General features: G+C 51.9%; 1 protein-coding gene across 11 annotated transcripts; it reads right to left on the bottom strand.

The window, feature by feature from the left end:
- Nucleotides 1–208: 208 nt before the first annotated feature.
- On the bottom strand, nt 209–18812 carry FXYD5 (FXYD domain containing ion transport regulator 5). Of its 11 annotated transcripts, none has more exons than XM_058709679.1 (11): nt 18598–18678; nt 17971–18018; nt 17795–17855; nt 9205–9273; nt 8794–8874; nt 8089–8142; nt 6578–6679; nt 3671–3766; nt 2594–2623; nt 2441–2515; nt 209–535 (listed from the first exon to the last, which is right to left on the bottom strand). In XM_058709679.1, the coding sequence occupies exons 3-11, from the start codon at nt 17853–17855 to the stop codon at nt 486–488; spliced, it is 618 nt and encodes a 205-aa protein (XP_058565662.1). In that variant the 5' UTR covers nt 17971–18018; nt 18598–18678; the 3' UTR covers nt 209–485. The 11 variants fall into 11 exon arrangements, with proteins under 11 accessions (XP_058565662.1, XP_058565663.1, XP_058565656.1 ...); XM_058709680.1 differs by having other exon boundaries at nt 17971–18023; nt 18598–18673; XM_058709673.1 differs by lacking the exon at nt 17971–18018 and having other exon boundaries at nt 18598–18794.
- Between the last annotated feature and the right edge of the window lie 41 nt (nt 18813–18853).

An 18853-nucleotide genomic window follows, 5' to 3' on the forward strand; every position in this document is an offset into this window, starting at 1 on the left:
TCCCCTGCTGACGCTCTCACCAGCCAGAATCCCCCGTGGGCCACCCTCCTGTCCCCCCTGCCTCACACCAGCCCACCTGCGTTCACCGTATTCTCTGCCCTGGCTTTGGAGCCTGCGACACACCCTCACTTTACTCCTCAGGGGACCTCGTCCCTAGTCCCAGCCGCTTTCTTCCACTCCCCGGTCATGAATAATCAGAGACCACGGGCAAGGACCACAGTGCTTTACTTTTCGTCTGAACAGCGTGGGACACCGGAGCGAGGGGGGGCCAGTGCCCAGGGGGCCGGGAAGCCCTCAGGGTGGGCAGGGGACTTGGGGCATCAGCCCGGCTCTGTCTCCATCTGGGTCTTCCCTCTCGGGCTGGGCTCTACCAATTATTCTGTAGACCCATCGAGGGGAGGGAGGTGGCTGGGCACGGTGAGCCGGTGGGGACTCAGTCTCGGGGTGCCCCTCGATTCGGTTGCCGGCCCCTCCTTCCGATGGTCTCACCTGTTGTAATTCCGGCACAATTGGGGTAACCGTCTACACTTGCCACCTGTGGGCGAAGGAAAGGGTTCGGTCATGAGTTGGAACAAAGTTGATGATTGCATGTGCTCCGGGCGCTGGAGGACAAGGCCCGTCAACCCTGCCCCTGGAGAAGCCCCAAGGCAGCCCTGAGCCAGTGATGAGGAGCACAGGGGAGAGGAACCAGCACAAGGGCTCCCCGGGGGAGCAGCCTCCCCCACACAGAGGGCCCCTTTGAGAACCCATCCTAGTTTGTGTGTTATGCATTCATTCGGCAAGTATTTGTTGTGTACCTACTATGTGCCAGGCTCTGATCTAGGCCCTGGGAACACCCCAGGGAACAGGAGTGAATAAAATCCCTGCCCTGGTAGAGCTGATTTAACAGCAGGGGAGACCGACTGAGAAAAATGACTAAGTCAAGTACGTGGACAGTGAGGTCAGATGGTGATGCGTGCTCAGTAGAAAACTAAAGCCGGGAAGGAGGCAGGGAGGCCGGTGGCTGAGGGCATCTTCATGGTGATGACTAGAGGGGCTTCACTGAGGAGGGGACATTTGAGCAAAGACCTGAAGGAGGTGAGGGGGAAGCCAGGAAGGGTGTTCCAGGCAGAGGGCATGGCCAGTGCAAAGGCCCTGAGGTAGGAGGAGACAGGTGGGCTTAAGGGACAGCGGGGGGGGGGGGGGGGGTCAGGAGGCAGGACCAAAGTGAATGGGGAGGGATTTCAGAAGACAAGTCTCCTGGCTGTCGCTCTTACCACCTCCTTCTCTCTGCCCACCCCCCACCCCCCGGGGCTTACACAGCCCCAGCCACCCTGGCTTCTTCCCGTGGTTATTGCGACATGCTCAGTTCCTTCCTGCGTCTGGGGCTTTGCACTTGCTGCCCCTTTCCACTGTTTTTTAAAATCGTCTTTCTCATTGACAGGGAATCTCTTCTGATGTTCTCTCTTTAGAGATAAAGTGTCGCTCCCCGTCCCTCTTGGCTTGTCATTCTGCTGTTTTCCTTACGGTGATGACCTTTCTCGTACCCACTCTGCTCATCGGGGCACTCACCTGCTTATTGTCATTCCCTCACTGGATGTGAGCTCCCCGAGGGCGGGGACCAGGGCACAGGTGGGCACAGAGCAGGTGCCCACAGATTATTGTCATTGGAACAACTTATGGCCCCAGAGCTAACTTTCAGTCTCTGCCCTCACACAGACCTGGGTCTAGTCCTTCCCTGATTTTTGGTGCTCTGTGACCTTGAGCAAACTCCCCAGTTCTCTGAGCCTCACTTGTCCCACGGCGGTGGAGGTGGGGCTGTGTGTGTGGACAGGACCCGGCTCAAAGTCAGTCTCGACTGAGGCACCTGTGTGCGACCCCTGGGTCCATTACGGTTCGTGCACATGGTAGCCAACTGTTTTTACTGTTCTTAGCCTCCTGCCTCCCACCTTAGCTGAGAAAAGATGTGGCTGTGTGCATTTCCTGATGGGGAAGTGAGGGGATAAAACCTGGTGGAGGTTATTATACGGCTTAACCGAGAGCTTGCAAACTGGTGGCCCGCGTGTTTTATTTAATCTGCAGCATTTAAAAAACTGCTTTAAGAATTAGTTTTTCTGGGGGCACCTGGGTGGCTCAGTCAGTTGGGCGTCCGACTTCGGCTCAGGTCATGATCTCACGGTTTGTGAGTTCGAGCCCCGCGTCGGGCTCTGTGCTGACAGCTCGGAGCCTGGAGCCCTGCTTTGGATTCTGTGTCTCCCTCTCTCTCTGTCCCTCCTCCACTCATGCTCTGACTCTCTGTCTCTCAAAAATAAACATTAAATAAGTAAGTAAGTAAATAAATAAATAAATAAGACAACTCCGCTCAGGGGCCTTCAAGAACTGAGCCCTCAGTCAAAGCGCAAGCCAAGGCCGCCTCTCTCCCAGTCGCGGTGCCCGCCCCCCCCCCCCCCCCCATTCTCACTGGTGAGGATGACAATGCCCGTGATGAACAGCACGGCTGCGACCAACAGCCCCCGCTTCCGGAGAGTGTCCTCGTCTGCAGAGAGAAAAACGGAGTATGGCAAGAGGGGTCTTCCTCCCTCCCTCTTCCCACATCCTCCCACAGGTAACTTACCGTAGGAGAAGGGGTTGTCCTCACTGGCGCCTGGGGGGACAGACGTGGAGCAAGTCAGAGTTCGGCAAACATTTGTGGAGTGAAGCCGTGAGTGGCAGAGTTGGTGGAGGGGTGACACTCGGTCTCTGCCTTGGGACACTTAGACCAAAAGCCTCACATGGCACACATGTGGCTCCCATCACCTCTCTACCTCAGCTTCTCACCCTCCTGCTCACCCAGATGCTCCAGCCCCACCGGCCGCCCTGTTGGTGGCCATGCCGGGTCCCTCTCACCTCAGGGCCTTTGCACTGGCCGCTGCCTCTGCCTGGGACGCCTTTCCCCCGACATCTGCATGACTCCCCCACAGCTCCTTCTCAGGGAGGTCTCCCTGGCCCTTTGCAGAAAACTACTCCCCAGTCACTCTCTAATCCTAATGCTACTTTATTTCTCTTGATGGCAGCTTTAAGCCACCTGATACACAATTCTTATAATTCGTATTTATTGTCTCTATTCCCCGACTAGAAGGTCTGCCCGATGAGGGAAGAGATTTTTGTCCGTCTTATTCACCACTCTATCTCTAGCACCTAGAAGACAGTAGGTGCTCATGAATATGTTTTGAATGGATGAATGAACTCTATGTGACCTGTGGTCATATCATTTCCATCCACTCTTTGGGGCCGGCTGGGCCGGAAGTGGAAGAGAAGAACACACAAAGGGGAATCAAGGTGTCCCTGAAACAGAGCGACCCCCAAACTGATCTCGGATGCGTGAGTAAGTCCAGCTGAGACCAGAAGAACCACTCAACTGAGCCCAGACCAAAGTTCCAAATCGCAGACTCGAGAGCTAGGCAAACGGTTGTCATTTGAAGCCACTGTGTTTTAGGGTCATTTGTGTGCTGCGTTCCTTTACGCGTTCACTCGTCTGTCGGGACATCTATCGGATGCCTGCTTATACCCACCCTCTTCCAGCCTTGAACTCATGTGTTCACCCAACACATGTTTACTGAGGACTATTTCATGCTGGGCAAGGGTCCAGGTGCTAGAAATACACAGTGAATAGGAAATAGCCTGTTTCCAGCCTGGGAAGGGAGTTACTGACCCGTCGGCCCGAGGGCAGCGTCCGGCCTGACGTCTTTGCCTGGAGATCGCCTCTTGGAGAGCGTGGTGCCTTTAGTGGGAGCGGCAGAGGGAGTGGCTAGAAGGTGGCAGAGGGCAGAAGTGAGAGGGAGGAAATGAGGGACGTTGCTGACACCCTCCCCCATGTCTCCACCTTCAGTGGGCGGGCACAGCGGCCCCTCACTCCTACCCCGGGGACGGCAAGGAATGACAGGCGTGGAAATATTGAATGAGCCTGCACCCCTGGCTCCTCTCCTGGGACCTCCCGGGCTGCCTCATAATCCAGGAAGCAAAGGATAACATCTGAGCCAGGCCGGGGGTGCTCCAGGACTCAGGCCCAGCACCAGGAGAAGCAGAGCTTGGGCATACTTGTAGAAAACACTGTGGAGGTCACCTCTGCTCCCAGACCAGAGATACCAGAGGCCTCCTCTCTTTAAAGTCAGGGCGTCTGGGTGGCTCAGTTGGGTAAGCCTCTGACTCTCGATGTCGGCTCAGGTCATTTCGTGAGATCGAGCCCCGCTTCGGGCTCTGTGCTGACAGTGCAGAGCCTGCTTGGGATTCTCTCTCTCCCTTTCTCTCTGCTCCTCCCCCGCTTGCGTGTGCGTGCTCTCTCTCTCTCTCTCTCTCTCAAAAAAATAAAACACTTAAAAAAAAGGATACTGAACAAAAAGCAAATGCCACAAAGAAAACATCTGCCCTTCTGGCACTGAGAAGTGTCCCCGGTGAAGCGGTCAGCCCTGTCTGATGCCCCAGGATGAGGCCAACATACTGAAGGCCGAGAAGCTGCCTCACGAAGCCCGAGCTTCCAGACCGATCTCAGAGCCTCACTTCTTATGCATGACCTGAAAGCCAAGAATTACGAGATGTTGGGGAAAGCCTTGCCCAGAGGAAGTTTCGAGCGAGGCCGGCAGCAGGGACAGGCGCGCTGAGACACAGGAAGTGTGAAAGAGCCTCAGCGGCCCCTGCTGCCAGAGAGCCGGGCTCCAGTGGCCGTTCTGGAGCCCCTTGGGCCTCGGTTGCCTTCCTGTAGAATGGGGTTTTGACAGTTCCCACCCTGTCGGGTGCTCGCGAGCAGTGCATGAGTGAATCCAGGGAAGCCTAGCACCGCGCCCGGCACCGAGCGAGCTCCCAGCAAGCCTTGGCTGTGGCTGTTACCGTGGACGTGGCTGCATGCCTCCCTTCTGGGGACAGCTTCCCTTTTCCTTGGGGGGGGACTGAGCCCCCTGCCCCAGTCCCTCTGGGTCTATTGGAACACAGGCCACAAGAGGGAGCAGGTGACCCAGTCTCATCCTCCCCTGGGATCTTCCACGTTCCCAGGAGGCATTCAGAGTGACGGCGAGGTGAAATTTGGGAGCTCCGAGCTTGCAGATAGCAGGGGTCATTTCCTCACGGGGCAGAAGACAAAATTTGGCACAAGAGAAACAAAAATGGGGCAGGGAGAGAGGCGCCGGGGGCTTTCGTGCTCAGACCCCGGGGACCCTGAGGCTCAGCGGTGCCTTTTACCATCTGGCCCCGTGACCCCCTCAGCCCAGTGGAATTTCGGTCGCGGATAATCAGGAACACAGAATGACACAGAGTAACTCAGGTCAACGAGGATTCACAGCAAATGAATCCAGAGATGTGAGAATGTTTTTTACCATCGGGAAGCGTGGACACCGTCACTACCCACCCCCACCTCCACTTTTGTGGAAAATAGAAAAGTTCTCTTCTCCAACACACTTTACTTCCATCTGTTGTAACATTTTAATAGGCTCTGTCAGAATTAAATGCTTTACTGCCATCACTGGAAAACTATAACAATTATAAAAATCCCAAAGGCGGATGACATAGCCTTAGAGGCGATGCTCTTGTTCAGTGCCCGGTCTGCACAACTGTGCATGCATGTCAGCCTGGGAACGGCCTAAGCTACAATACTTGCCAGTAGAGGCGGATCCTCAAATATGAGTCAGACAGGCATTGGAGGCCACCTGCTGCCTTCACCTTGGTTCAACCTCTTTTCCCACGCCTCTGAAATGTTAACTACTCACTGGTCCTGAGGGGAACTACCTTTTCCTTGACTCTTGGTCTATGCAGTTCAGGCAGGGCTGACCCTGTTCTCCACCCCCAGAATGGGCACAAGACTCAGGCCTAACCACTCAGAGCAATCCATTTCCCAGGCTTCCATTGGTCAGACATGGACATGTGACGCCAAATGGGCCAATGAGAGTAGATTTTATTCCTTGGGCTAGAGATGAGAAAAAGATCCGCTCTATTTGCTGGGTTTGTGACATAAATACAACTATGGGACCATCTTTGCCACCAAGAGAGGAAAAGCCCCCAAGAACTTGAGAATGTAGACAGCAGGGCTGAGAGAGAGAGAGAGAGCAAGTCAGTCTGATGGCCGTGCCTGAGCGTGTCGATCCAGCTCTTCCTGAAATCGATGCCTCTGGACTTTACAGAGCATATGTAGCCAATAAATCTATTTTACTTTTAGTTGCGTTTACAGTATTTTGCAGCTGAAAACCTCCTGCTCTAACATGAAGAGGTACACAAAGGAAACACCCACATCCACATTGCCGAGCACCAGCTCTGTAAAGGAACCTGAACAAAAGAAAGTTCCAAATCTATCATATCAGGTTTGGAAAAACACTGCATACTAGATGCTCCTGTAGAGGATGCCTGCTGCAAATACGCATTAGTAAGTCTCCAACAAGTCCCGCCATAAAGAAATGTGTTTAACTTTAACTCAGGAGTTTCCCAAACACCTTTGACCGCAAATCAAAACAGATTTTTTGAAAATGTATTAACAATTCCCCAAACGGGTGCTCCGAGCAATGTACTTGGGGAGCTACTGACCCAGATAAAGAATTAAACAAAATTTGTACGTTGACCTTCTAGTCCCAGGCCCTACCTTCTGGGCTGCTCTGGCCGGTCCTCGGATCTGTGGCTGGGAGCACATCCATTCTCGTCGGCTGTGGGGTGTGGGTCTCCTCCGTCTGCTCCTGCGTTGTTCCTACTCAGATCAGAGCAAGGAGGGAAGGCGGACAGCGCGTGAATCAGGGACATGCACATCCATCAAACGGCAAGGGGCCCCCTCCCTCCTCTGGCTGGAGGAAATCAAAGACGGTTCACGTTCCAAATGTCACCGTGTGGGTGGGACAGGGGGACTCTCTGGCACACGCTGGTGGCAGGGCAAATCCATGCAACCGTTCCCCAGGTGGCTTTTCCAACAAATTCCAGCGTTCGTGCCCTTTGCGCCATAGCGTGGTGGGTAAAAGCAAGGCCGTAGAGCCAGGTTCCGGGCCCCTGGTCTGAGCTGTGTCACTGACTTGTGACGCCCTGAGTGAGTTACTCCGAGCCTCTGTCTCCTTATTCTGTAAAGTTCGTTTGTTCTACCTCAGGAGGTTTGTGTGAGGACTGAATGAGAGAACACAGGGAAGATATTTAGAACCACGAGCAGATTATAATAGGGGAGAAAAGCATTTGCTTAAGGAGGAACAGACCAAGTTGCTTACCATGGCACTGGGTGTAGCAAAGGCTAAGATGTTCATCAAGATGTGCACGGCTTCACTAACCGTACACAGGCACCCAGCCGGGTACCATGCAACAGCGCAAAAGAGTAAGATTGGTGTTTACATAGCAATGTGTGAGGAGCTTCCAAACATACTGCTGTACGGGGCAGTGGGGAGACCGGGGGCGGGGGGGGGGGGGTGGAGCAAGTTGCAGAACGACTATCGTTTTGGAAATGATCCACTCACACAAATACATCTCCCGGCCAGGATATTTTCTGCGGGCAGAAATGTGGCACAGCATCACTGGGGATCACTCCCCTTCCAGTGCTAGCAGTGGGGACCTCTCAGAGATGGGGGAGAGAACAAGAACGGAGAAGGGGCCAAGGGATTTCATCTCACTATAATATTTTTATTATTCCCAAGCAGAACAGGTTTGGGTATTACTATATCATTAAATATTAATGGGAAAAATTAGGGAGCACTTTCTGAACTGTTACACTCCCAAGACAAAGTTCAAGAAGGACTTGAAAACTCAAAAAAAGAAAAAGTCCAAGAGATTAGAGGAAGAAATGAATGGCCTTGGGGCATGGGGGCATTCCTGGAGTGGTTGCAAAGCTCTAGTCCTTGAGCTGGGTGGTGGTGACACAGGGGCTCAATTCAGAGTAATTTGTTAAGTGGTACACTTATGGGTTTTGTACTTTTCTATATGCATATTATTTTTCACAACTGCAAAAGATTTGCTTTCACAGAAGTGGATGTGGGCGGCTGTCTGCCCCACCACAAAGTAAACCAGAAGATTCAGAGCTGAAGGACTGAAATGAGTAACAAAGGAGTCAGAATGTGGGAAGAAGAGAGGGAATAGGGTCTGTCTCAGGCCTCCGCCCCCACGCCCTCCGCATGCCCCACTCACCACCAGCTTGCAGAGATGTCTGAGGGGTGGACTGGGACTCTGGGTGGACTGTGTCTGGAGTCCGGAAACAGGGAGAGAAGAGAGAGAAGATGTGGAGAAGGTTCATGGATGGAGGAACAGGGGGTTTGCTCTACTATTCAATTTTGATATAGTTGAGATGACTTAATTAACCCAGCCATTTGCTGATTGCCCGATTGCCAGGCCAGTACCTCCCCTGCGTCAGCCCTCCCCTCCCATAGATGCACACTCCCCTATTTAGCATCCACCACCTCTGGTAAGAGCCCCTGGAACTTTCTTTATGAACCACCCTTCCCCGATTCTTGGTCCACTCCATTCAGTGGGGTTGGCATCAGGTTGGTGCTATGCCACAATCCAGCTATGCCACATTTGCTGGATTGGGGAAAGGGAAATGCCCTTTCCTCTGGCTTCTTAGCAGGTAAGACGGAAGCCTCAGGGGCCACCTTGGCCTCATAAAAGGAGAATCTACCTAAGAATGAAGTGAACACAGGAAAAATAGAACCAAGAGATGGAGGCAGGTTCCTGATAGCATCATTTGAGCGCCTAGACTGAGCCATGCCTGACAGTCTATCACTGGGCTTTTCAGTTGCACAACCCAAAATTCCCGATTGGCCCAAGCTTGAGATTTTTGTGGCTGCTGTCATTTGCAGTGACAGGATCTTGACAGACCCAAGCCTCTTTCCTCACCTGGGGTTTGAGTCAGGGCATGAATGCTCACAATGGTTGTGTCTGCTGAAGGAATGGATGTGGTCTCCTTCAATGTCTGTCCTGGGAGATCAAGGACGAGAAGTCAGAGAGGAGCCTCCAGTCCTCCTTCTCTCACCAAAACCCCACCTTCCCCTCCCTTCTGAAACTGTGGGCGGTAACTCAGAATATCCTGGTGGAACAGCAGACAGATGCTTGAATGGAGGTATCCACCCATAGTCCTGGAAGTGCTTTAAAAAATGATGATGCCCAGCACCCTTCCTCCAGCCCCTCTTCCTGCCCGTCCTTGTAGGGTGGGAGAGGCAGTTTAGCCTAGTGAGCCCAAGTCCATTCTAAAGTCAGCCAGGGCCCCGGCCTCAAATTCTGCTCCCCCAAATTCCCTGGCCATGTGACCTGGAGCAGGTGGAGTCCCCTCTCTGAGCCTCATCTGTCTCATCTGCGAAGTGGGGATAATCACTGACTCTGTGATGGGAAAAGATAGGGTCAAATAGGCAGAGAGGGAAAGGTTAGGACCTGAGGTCCCGGCGTGGGGAAAAACACATATTTTGGAACAATGCTGGGAGGGTCTGACTCCCTTGGGCATAGGGTTCCTTTTAAGAACATAACAGACACCACTTACTCCCCCTCAGGGTCCCCTCAGGAATTTGACAATCAAAATTCCTAATTAAAATAAGTAAAATATAAAACTTCTGTTATACAAGGGACAGTAGGACCATAGTCTGACTCCTCACACAATGGAATTGAGCCAATCAGGAAAAGACAACCCAGAACCTAGAGTGATCAAGCCAATAAAGGTAGGACCTGAGAAGGAACAAGGGGGAAGGGAAGAGGGGTGACCAAAATCATATAGAACAAAGTCCCTATTGTCACGCGCCTCTTGTTATGGGCGTTCACTTTCGAATGTCCCCTCTCTGCAAAGAGACCTTTCATACTATTCTTACTGTAATACTATTTCATACTATTCTTTTTTTTTAATGTCTTTATTTTTGACACAGAGAGAGACAGAGCATGAACGGGGGAGGGGCAGAGAGAAAGGGAGACACAGAATCCGAAGCAGGCTCCAGGCTCTAAGCTGTCAGCACAGAGCCTGATGCAGGGCTCGAACTCATGGACTGTGAGATCATGACCTGAGCTGAGGTCGGACGCTTAACCAACTGAGCCACCCAGGCACCCCTATTTCATACTATTCTTTTTTTTTTTTTAATTTTTTTAACGTTTATTTATTTTTGAGACAGAGAGAGACAGAGCATGAATGGGGGAGGGCCAGAGAGAGAGGGAGACACAGAATCTGAAACAGGCTCCAGGCTCTGAGCGGTCAGCACAGAGCCCGACGCGGGGCTCGAACTCACGGACCGCGAGATCATGACCTGAGCCGAAGCCGGACGCCCAACCGACTGAGCCACCCAGGCGCCCCCATACTATTCTTATACTCTAATAAACTTTTGCCTGCTGCTCATTTTATTCTGTGTCCACCTCTTCATTCTTTGAAGTGGCTAAACAATGAACACTGGGTATTGAGGTTTAAAAAAAAAATCCTGTAACATTTCTTTGGGGGCTTGTCTAGGATGTTAACGTCTTCCAACCGTAAGTAAATAACAGCTGGCATCCCCTCTTTTCTTTCTTTCTTAAATAAAACCTCACACTAAATAATTGGTCCCCACCCACCAGTTTAGAGCAAACAGTGTGTATGCCGTCCTCAAGTCTCGGGTGACAGGCTCCTTGGGTCTCCTCCCATCTGATCTCCCAATGTAGTTGGGAATGTTGGTGTGGTGGACTCCCAACTTCCTTTCGAGAAGAACCTCTGGATGTGTGGGACTCAGGGGAGGCCAAACAGCCATTGATGGGTCCTGACCAAGGCTACTCTTTGGTGGAGGCCCGAAGGCCATCAGCAGAACCTGATCCCTGACTGCCCTCTTGGGTATCCGGTGGAATTTTCCTCTTTCTGTCTTGGCCAGCCTCTCTTTTCCTTTGGGAAGTGAGTGGAAAAGCCCAGGACTGATCTCTCTGATATCCTCGTAGGAGGGATCCAGGTGACTTCCAAGGGTCCTACTCACAGGTTTCCCAAATACAACGGAAAGCGGCCCTGTACCTGCTTCCATTTCTGACCCTCTGACATGGTTCACCACCTCCCAGGGCCCCATTTTTTACCTTTCATTTTCAAACGCCTCTTGCAGAGCAGAGAGCACGACTTACTTCAACCCCTTCTGGGCTCACCACCCTCCTCCTGCCCCTGATGCCCACAGGGGGATGGAGAGAAGACATATGGCCGGCTCCCACAAGGTACAGATGATAATTAGAGCCAACTGTCTCTGGTCAGTCTACGTCAGGACAGGGGCTTTAAGGAATATTCCCAAGCAGCTGCCGAACACCCTTCTGTTTCAGAGAAGTTTCCTGACTTCTCTGGCTTGACACGGACTCTCCATTTCCAGTTTTTGGTGGGGAAAAAAAAAAATCTGCATCTGCTCATCTGTCCAAGCTGACAGGCTTTAGAACCAGGAGACCTGTTTCTCTGCCTTCCGGGCTTTTATTTGTCTCTAGGCTTCTTGGTGACACCTCACCTCTTCTGCCTTCCCCTCGTTCCTCCTGTCTCTGCACCAGCTTGGGTGCAGCCTGCCTAACTGGTTCCTCTACCTTTCAGGGGCCTCCAGCACCACGGGTTCCTCCTCCTCCCCTCACTGTCAAGGAACAAAAAACACCCCCTTAGACTTACACCACCCACTTCAGATTTCCTCACTGGTGCCCCAGGTAAAAATTGACAATGGGGAACAAATTGATTGACTTTTAAATGGATACAGATGGAACATAATTCGGTATTTAAACTAACGTAAGTTTGTTGGTTTAATTAAGGTAGACAGGTCTTTAGAGTTATGAGCATTAAATACATGAAACTTTTTCTGGTTTACTGAAGGCCGAGTAATCACATGCTATCTCTGTTACAGTTCATCAGCAAAAAGGTGACTTCAAATGATGGTTAATTTTGTCTGTCTCAAAGTGTTCATGGGTAATTGCTAAGATAGCTTTCAGGGTCTTCAATAACTTGAAACTTTAAAGTTTTGCTTGGGTACTAAACTGGATTAAATTCATTTGGACATTTAAAAAAGTATGAAATGTGTAAGAAAGATATAAGAAATGGAAATACGTACCTTTTCGTTGAAGGTTTTAAAAAAAAAAAAAAAAGTAATATTGTCCTAAATGAGGCTGGTTGCTTGGAGAGAAATGGCTTGGGACAAAATCTAAAAGTTATAGAAGGTTTGTAAAGGAAAAAAATGTAACCAAAGTATTTTTTTTCTCTTTTGTCTGTCCAAAAAGATGGAAAGAACTATGATTTTAACCAAAATGGCAGGACAGCATGCCCTTTTGAGTTGTTTTGCTGGAGCTCTGATTAAAAAATTGCCCTTCCTTTGATCTGAAGGCTGGGGAGATGATGGTGATGTCCTCACTGCTGGCCTCCAAATGCTCCACATTTGTGTTGTTTCTGCAAGGTGGAGGAATGGGTGCCTGTGCCATACGATGGATGGAGGACTGTGATAAATGAAGGGCTTTTTTTTTAATGTTTATTTTTTATTCTTGAGAGGGATAGCATGAGCAGGGCAGGGACAGAGAGAGGGGGAGACAGAGGATCCAAAGCAGGCTGTGCTCTGACAGCAGCGAGTCTGACGTGGGACTCAAACTCATGAACTGAGATCACGGCCTGAGCCAAAGTCGGATGCTCAACCAACTGAGCCACCCAGGCGCCCCTATAAAGGGCTTTTACCCGGATACATGGGAGCCATTTTGCTACACTTAGCCCAGTGTATGCTGACTTGTACCAATCTAGAAACTTTAAGGTGGACACCCACATGGCTGGAACATATTTATGTGGGCACTGCTGGAAAAAAAAACAGGTGAATAGACCTCAACTTTGGCCCTTTTAGCCCCCCTCAACAGCCAATTTTATCCTTATGAGAAATGGCTTTCGCCAGCCTTCTGAAATATATTTGTTAAGAGGAACAATTTTATTATGATCAATATGTAAATTACTATTGGGCCAAGATAAAATTAGTACATCCTTCTACAACCAGGGAGTCTTGCTTGGTCACAGTCGGTATCCCCCAAAGTTCCACAGGCAGGAAACGGAGGGGTCGGAGAAATCGGGAAGACAAGGTCAGCTCTGGGGGGTAGAGTCAAGCCTGGGTAATAGCGACTATTCCCAGCACCTCGCAAGACTGACAGGGCTTTCGGCTGCCAGTCGCATAGCCAGCCAATCTGCGGGGCCAGATGAGGTTTCTCCTGGCCAGCTATAGGAAACTGAGGTAAGGGACGCCTTTTCTTCTTTTTCCCATAGATGGGCAATTCCCCAACCGAGGCCAGTACTCTCCTTCGGGACGTATTCTAAAAAATTGGGATGATTTTGACCCACAAACCCTAAAGAAAAGCGACTCATTTTCTTTTGCACCAAGGCTGGGTCCCAATACAAATTGGAGGAGGAAACCTGGCCACCAGAGACAAGTAACAATTAGAACACTATCCTACAATTGGACTTGTTCCCAAACGTGAGGGGAGATGGGGAGACGCCCCCCATGTCCAGTGTTCTGGGGCCTTCGGAGAAAATTGAGATAGATGTCAGCAATGTAAGGTCGATCTTGGCCTACTGGCAACCCTTTCCAAGGGTTCACAACTAAGGAGGGAGAAAACTAAGGTCCCTTGCCTGTACCCAAAGGGGACCTAGGGAAGGAGGAAGGGAAGTCTTCCCCCTCAACCTCCTCCTCCTCGGGTCCCCCATCTGTACATCCAGACTGAAAAAACGTGCACTTCTGCTCCCCTCTGCCCACCTTACCCAGGCCCTCCCTGCAACGTAACAGGTGTGTTTCCCCTCACGGAAGCTAGAGGGCCCGGGCCTGTGTGGGGTGGGGGGGGGGGGGTGGGGAACGGATGCAAGGAGGCACCGCTACGATAAGATTGCAAGATTTTACGTTACAAGATTTAAGACAGATAAAAGATCTAGGTAAATTTTGATGATCCGGATAAGTATACAAAGGCTTTTCAGAGAGAATTACACTATGTTTTTGAATTGACCTAAAAAGATATAATGCTTCCGTGGAATCAGACTCTCAATGAAACAGAGAAGCGTGGGGTTCTGGGAGCGGCTGAAAGATATGGGGACGAGCAACTCATTAATTATCATGGGACTGGAGATCCTATAGGGAGCTCCCAGTTCCCTACTGGGGCCCAGGGCCCAAGATCCTACTTGGGACTATGACCATCCCATTGAGGAATGGTATTGCCACCACTTCCAAGCTTGTGTTTTGGAGAAATTAAGGAGGTCTAAGGTTAAATCTTGAAATTACACCAAATTAGCCACTCGCTTACAGACACAGGATGAAAACTCAGTGGTCTTCCTGGAAAGGTGAAGGGAGGCTCTCATTAAATATGCGGTTATCTTCCCTAACACCCCTGAGGCTGACACAATTCTAGAGGACAAATTTGTCACTCCATCAGCTCCAGATATTCAGAGAAGGCTGCAAAAATTGGCTGTTTTCCCAGAAGGGACCCTGAAGGACTCTTATGAGCTGCCAATTGGGTATATTACAACCAAGATCAAGAGTAAAATAAAGAACAGGAAAGGAGGCTTAGGGAAAAAAAGCCGAGGCCTTAGTTGTGGCCTTATGTACTATGTCAGACCGGACCTCCTGAGGTTCTGGTACCAAGTGCCATTTACGAGAATGTCCTCAGAAGGGACAACCAAAGTTCAAACCCCATAAGCCATACCCCTTGTGTGGAAACAGTCACTGGGAAAACAGAGTGCCCTCGGGGACCTCTATCTGCAAGGGTTCAGATGACCAGTGTCCCTGAAAGGGACTGCTGGGGTCCAGGGCTCTTCACGGTGGCTCCCCCAAACCAAACCCAGAGCCTCGGGTAACTCCAGATATAGAAGGAAAACTGGTCGATTTCCTTCCTGACACCGGAGCCACCTTTTCTGTCCTCCTTTCCACTCCTGGCCAATCAGCCAAACGCAGCGTAGCAACTAGAGGCGTCTCCAGAAAACTTATGACTAAATTTTTCTCTCAGCCACCGGGTGCATTATGGGGAGACTTGAATTTTTCGCATTCTTTTTTGATAATGCCAAAGAGCCCTAGTCCCTTGCTAGGAAGGGCCATTATAACTAAATTAGGGACGAGAGCCCTCCTCGCTCCAGGACGGGTAAACAATTGCCTAAACTCCTAGCAATCTGGGTATTGAAGATCAATCTCTCCTTGAGGCAAAATTAAATACACCTCATGGGGTTGTTCCTATGGAAACCGGATGGCCAGAGGAAGGTTGGAGGATCGAGAACCAAGCACCAGTTCAGGTGCTTAATTATTCTAACCTACAATATCACAAGATCCAAATAAATACGGAAGAGGGAGAAAAGGCTATAGTTACACTGAGTTAAAAAAAAAAAAAAAAAGGACCAAACATGTCAGGGATTCTTGGGGATGGCTACCACGCGTCTTTTCCTGTAGGAGGCATTGCATTTGGAATATTAACGCTTGTTGGTCTAACATTCTTTGTGTATGTCATTTCGAGATGCCGTCGCATAGGCCAGAAAAATAAGACGTCCGAGAAAATTCTGCTGGCCCAGATGTTCCAAACACCCTCCCATTATATCGGCCCTCTGGATCGACCTCTAAACCTGCCCTAACTGCCGTTCCCCTATCATCGCCCCCCTTCAGCAGGAAGCAGTTAAGAAGCGTCAGCCAACGTCCAGTTCCTAACGGTAGTTAGAAGGCACGTGTTCAGAGCGCGGACTGTGATAGGAAAGATAGGGTCAAATAGGCAGAAAGGGAAAGATTAGGACGTGAGGCCCCTGGGTGGAGAAAAACACATATTTTGGAGCAATGCCGGGAGCATCTGACCACAGCGAACCCCCACAGGCGCGTAAGGTTCCTCTTAAGAATGTAACAGACCTTGGGGCACCTGGGTGGCTCAGTCAAGCATCCGACTCTTGATTTCGCCTCAGGGTCATGATTTAATCTCACAGGTCATGAGTTTGAGCCCCTCGTGACCCCCGAGTCAGGCTTTGAGCTGACAGCTTGGAGCCTGCTTGGGATTCTCTCTCTCTCTCTCTCTCTCTCTCTCTCTCTCTCTCCCTTTCTCTGTGCCCCTACCCTGCTCACACACACACACTCTCTCTCAAAATAAATAAATAGACTTAAAAAAAAAAAAAAAAGAATGTGACAGACACCACTTACTCCCCTCAAGGTCCTCAGGAATCTGACAATCAAAATACCTAACTAAAATAAGTAAAACATAAAACTTATGTTATACAAGGGACAGTAGGACCACAGTCTGACTCCCCACACAAGGGAATCGAGCCAATCAGGAATGGACAGCCCAGCACCTAGAGTCAATAAGCCAATGAGGGTAGGACCTGAGAGGAAACAAGGGAGAAGGGATCGGGGCGGGGGGGGCGACCAGAAGCCTACAAAACGAAGCCTCTTGCCTATAGTCCCGGGCATTCACTTTCGAATGTCTCCTCTCTGCGAAGAGAGCTTGCACACAACTCTACTAAACTTTCGCCTGCTGCTCATTTTATTCTATGTCCACCTTTTTTCATTCTTCGAAGTGGTTCGAGACAACGAACCCCGGTATTGAGGTTAAAAGCGAAATCCTGTAACAAATCTACTTCTCAGGGCTGGAGAGGGTGAAATGACATGGCCGAGGACAGGGTCTCCCCCACTCCCTGATAGGCAGCCTTTGCTGGAGACAGCCACTGCCCTGCCCTGGCCCAGCCTCCGTCCTCTCCTGCCTGGACACCGAAGCCACTCTGCCCTGGGCTCTCTGCCTTCATCCCCACCCCCTGCAATCTGCTCCCCACTCGCAGCCAGAGGGGCCCTGTGAATCCCTGAGTCAGGTCAAGGCCCTGCTGGCACAGAGCACCCTCTTTTCTTCTAGTGAAAGCCAAGGTACTCATGGGGCCCTTCCCTTCCCCACTCCATGTGGTCTCCTGTCCCCGCTCTGACCTCTCCTCTTCCCAGCCTGCCCTCGTCCACCCCAACCCTGCTTCCTGGCCTGCCTGCTGTTCCTCACACCCACTAGACAGCACTCATACCCCAGGTATCTGCTTGGCTCACTCCCTCATCTCCTTTGAGTGTCTGCCCAAATGTCACCTTCTGATGAGGTGGCCACCTGTCTCAAGAATCCTCATTACCCTGTTCTGTGTTTCTCCGTAGCCCCTACAACCTTCTAGCGTGCTATATCATTTACTGATGGATTGTTTATTGCCTGTGTCTCAACTAGAACGTGAACTTCTGTTTCATGTGTTGCCGCTTCCCCAGTGCCTAGGATAAGATCTGGCACATAGTAGCTGCTCATTGAATACCTGGTGAGAGGCTGAAAGAAAAAATGAAAACCAGTTTATCAAAAAGAAATGGGGCAGCTTCCGTGGAGGGCATGCCCTGGGTGCTGGGAGCGAGAATGACGGCCGTATCCCAGGCTCTCCACTCACTAGCCTCTGGCACAGGGCACTTCCCTTGCCTGAGCCTCAGTTTCCTCATCCGTAAAATGGGCATGGCAGACCGTGTAACAGAGTAGAGCCGAAGTTACCCGAGCTCACACATGCAGCACCTCCCGTGTAGAAAGCACCTGCCAAGGCTCACCGTGGGTACCGCTTTCAGGAAACACTTCCCAGGTAAGGGTGACATTTCTCTAGCTCTTGGGCCCACCCCAGCTCCCCCCCTTGGCCTCACTATGTATCACGGGGGTATCCAGGGAGCTGATTTGCTGGGACCCTAGGGTTCCTGGCCACTGACAAGAAAACTAACACCAACCTCCCTGCCAAATCAAACTCAGTGAGTTCTTCTGGGAGGTGAGATGGAAAGTGCCCAGCAGGACAGGCTCTGGCCAGACTTGTTGGAAGCGGCCACCTAGGTGTGAAGTGTCCAGACAGCGTAACCCTGGCCCCCTCATCAAGACACCCCCCCCCCCCTTCCTGGTGCTGGCTCAGCAGGACGGTGAACCTTACCTCTGGTGGGGAGAAGCAGGCCAACGATGGTGAGGAGACACAGGCAACCAGAGGGCGACATCTATTGGGTGAGCGGGAGCCGGGGTCAGTCATGATGTCAGGGAGGCAGGCCCAGGGCAGCGCCACCCCCCACCCCCTCCCCGCCTGCCCCTCAGGTCCTGCAGCCCCCTCCTTACCCTGAGCGAGCACCTGTGGCTTCAAGGACCCCCTGCCAAGGCTGACAGCTGGTCTTCCAGGACAGGGGGAGGGTTTTAGAAGTGGGGGACCCGGCAACCACCCCTTTCTTCCATATGCAGATCCCCAAAGGAAACAAGAAGCATCAGACCCATCTGGACTTCCAGTAGCAGTCGCTGCACAGGGACACCCTTGGGGCCGAGAACTCACTCCACCGAGACTGACCCTACAGGGTGCAGGGGTAGAGCAGGGGGCCTGGTGCCTCCCTCTGGGCTGTCCCCAGAGCCGAGGAGTCAGCAAGGAGGGGAAAGAGGAAGAATGAGTAATGTGCTCCCGATCTCAGAGGAAAAAGTGAGCTGGTGTGAGGGGCCTCGTGAGGGGACAATAGAGCAGGATGCTGGGCACTTCGAGAACTGGTCCGAGAGGGATGGCGGAGAGCTGGGGAGACTGAGGCAGGAGGAAGAGGGGCCGGCGGGAGCCCGCCGTGGTGCCGAAGAGCAGGCGCAGAGACGTGAGCAGGAGTCGGGGGCAGAGAGGCGGGGAGGGGGAAAGATCAGCCCTCCAGGCACCTGAGCCCGGCCCCTGGGCAGAGGGGAGGCAGGCGCAGGCGGATCGCAGGAGAGACTTACGTCAGTGCTGGGGGTCCCAAGCCGGCAGCCTCGTGGACAGAGGGCAGCGGCGGTGGCGGCGTCCCGGCGGAGGGTGTGGCCAGGGGAGAGCTGGCGGGCGGGGACCAAGACGGGCTCAGTCATTTCCTCTCGGGTTTCCTGGCTTCAGAGCCCGCGGTGGGAGCAGGAGGGGGAGTCGCGGAGGGCGATGGGGGGCAGGGGGGAGAGGCCCGGCAGCGGCCTCCACCCACCCGCTGCGGGGGTGGGAGGGAGGGTG

Source organism: Neofelis nebulosa, chromosome 17 (assembly GCF_028018385.1).
Source record: "Neofelis nebulosa isolate mNeoNeb1 chromosome 17, mNeoNeb1.pri, whole genome shotgun sequence".
Lineage (NCBI taxonomy): Eukaryota > Metazoa > Chordata > Mammalia > Carnivora > Felidae > Neofelis > Neofelis nebulosa.

Coding starts and splice junctions, on each gene's coding strand:
- FXYD5 (XM_058709673.1), bottom strand. CDS start 18,720: ATGACTGAGCCCGTCTTGGTCCCCGCCCGCCAGCTCTCCCCTGGCCAC. Junction 3,767..6,577: donor CGGCCAGAGCAGCCCAGAAG/GTAGGGCCTGGG, acceptor GCCACCTTCTAG/CCACTCCCTCTGCCGCTCCC. Junction 536..2,440: donor GGGCATTGTCATCCTCACCA/GTGAGAATGGGG, acceptor CTTCGCCCACAG/GTGGCAAGTGTAGACGGTTA.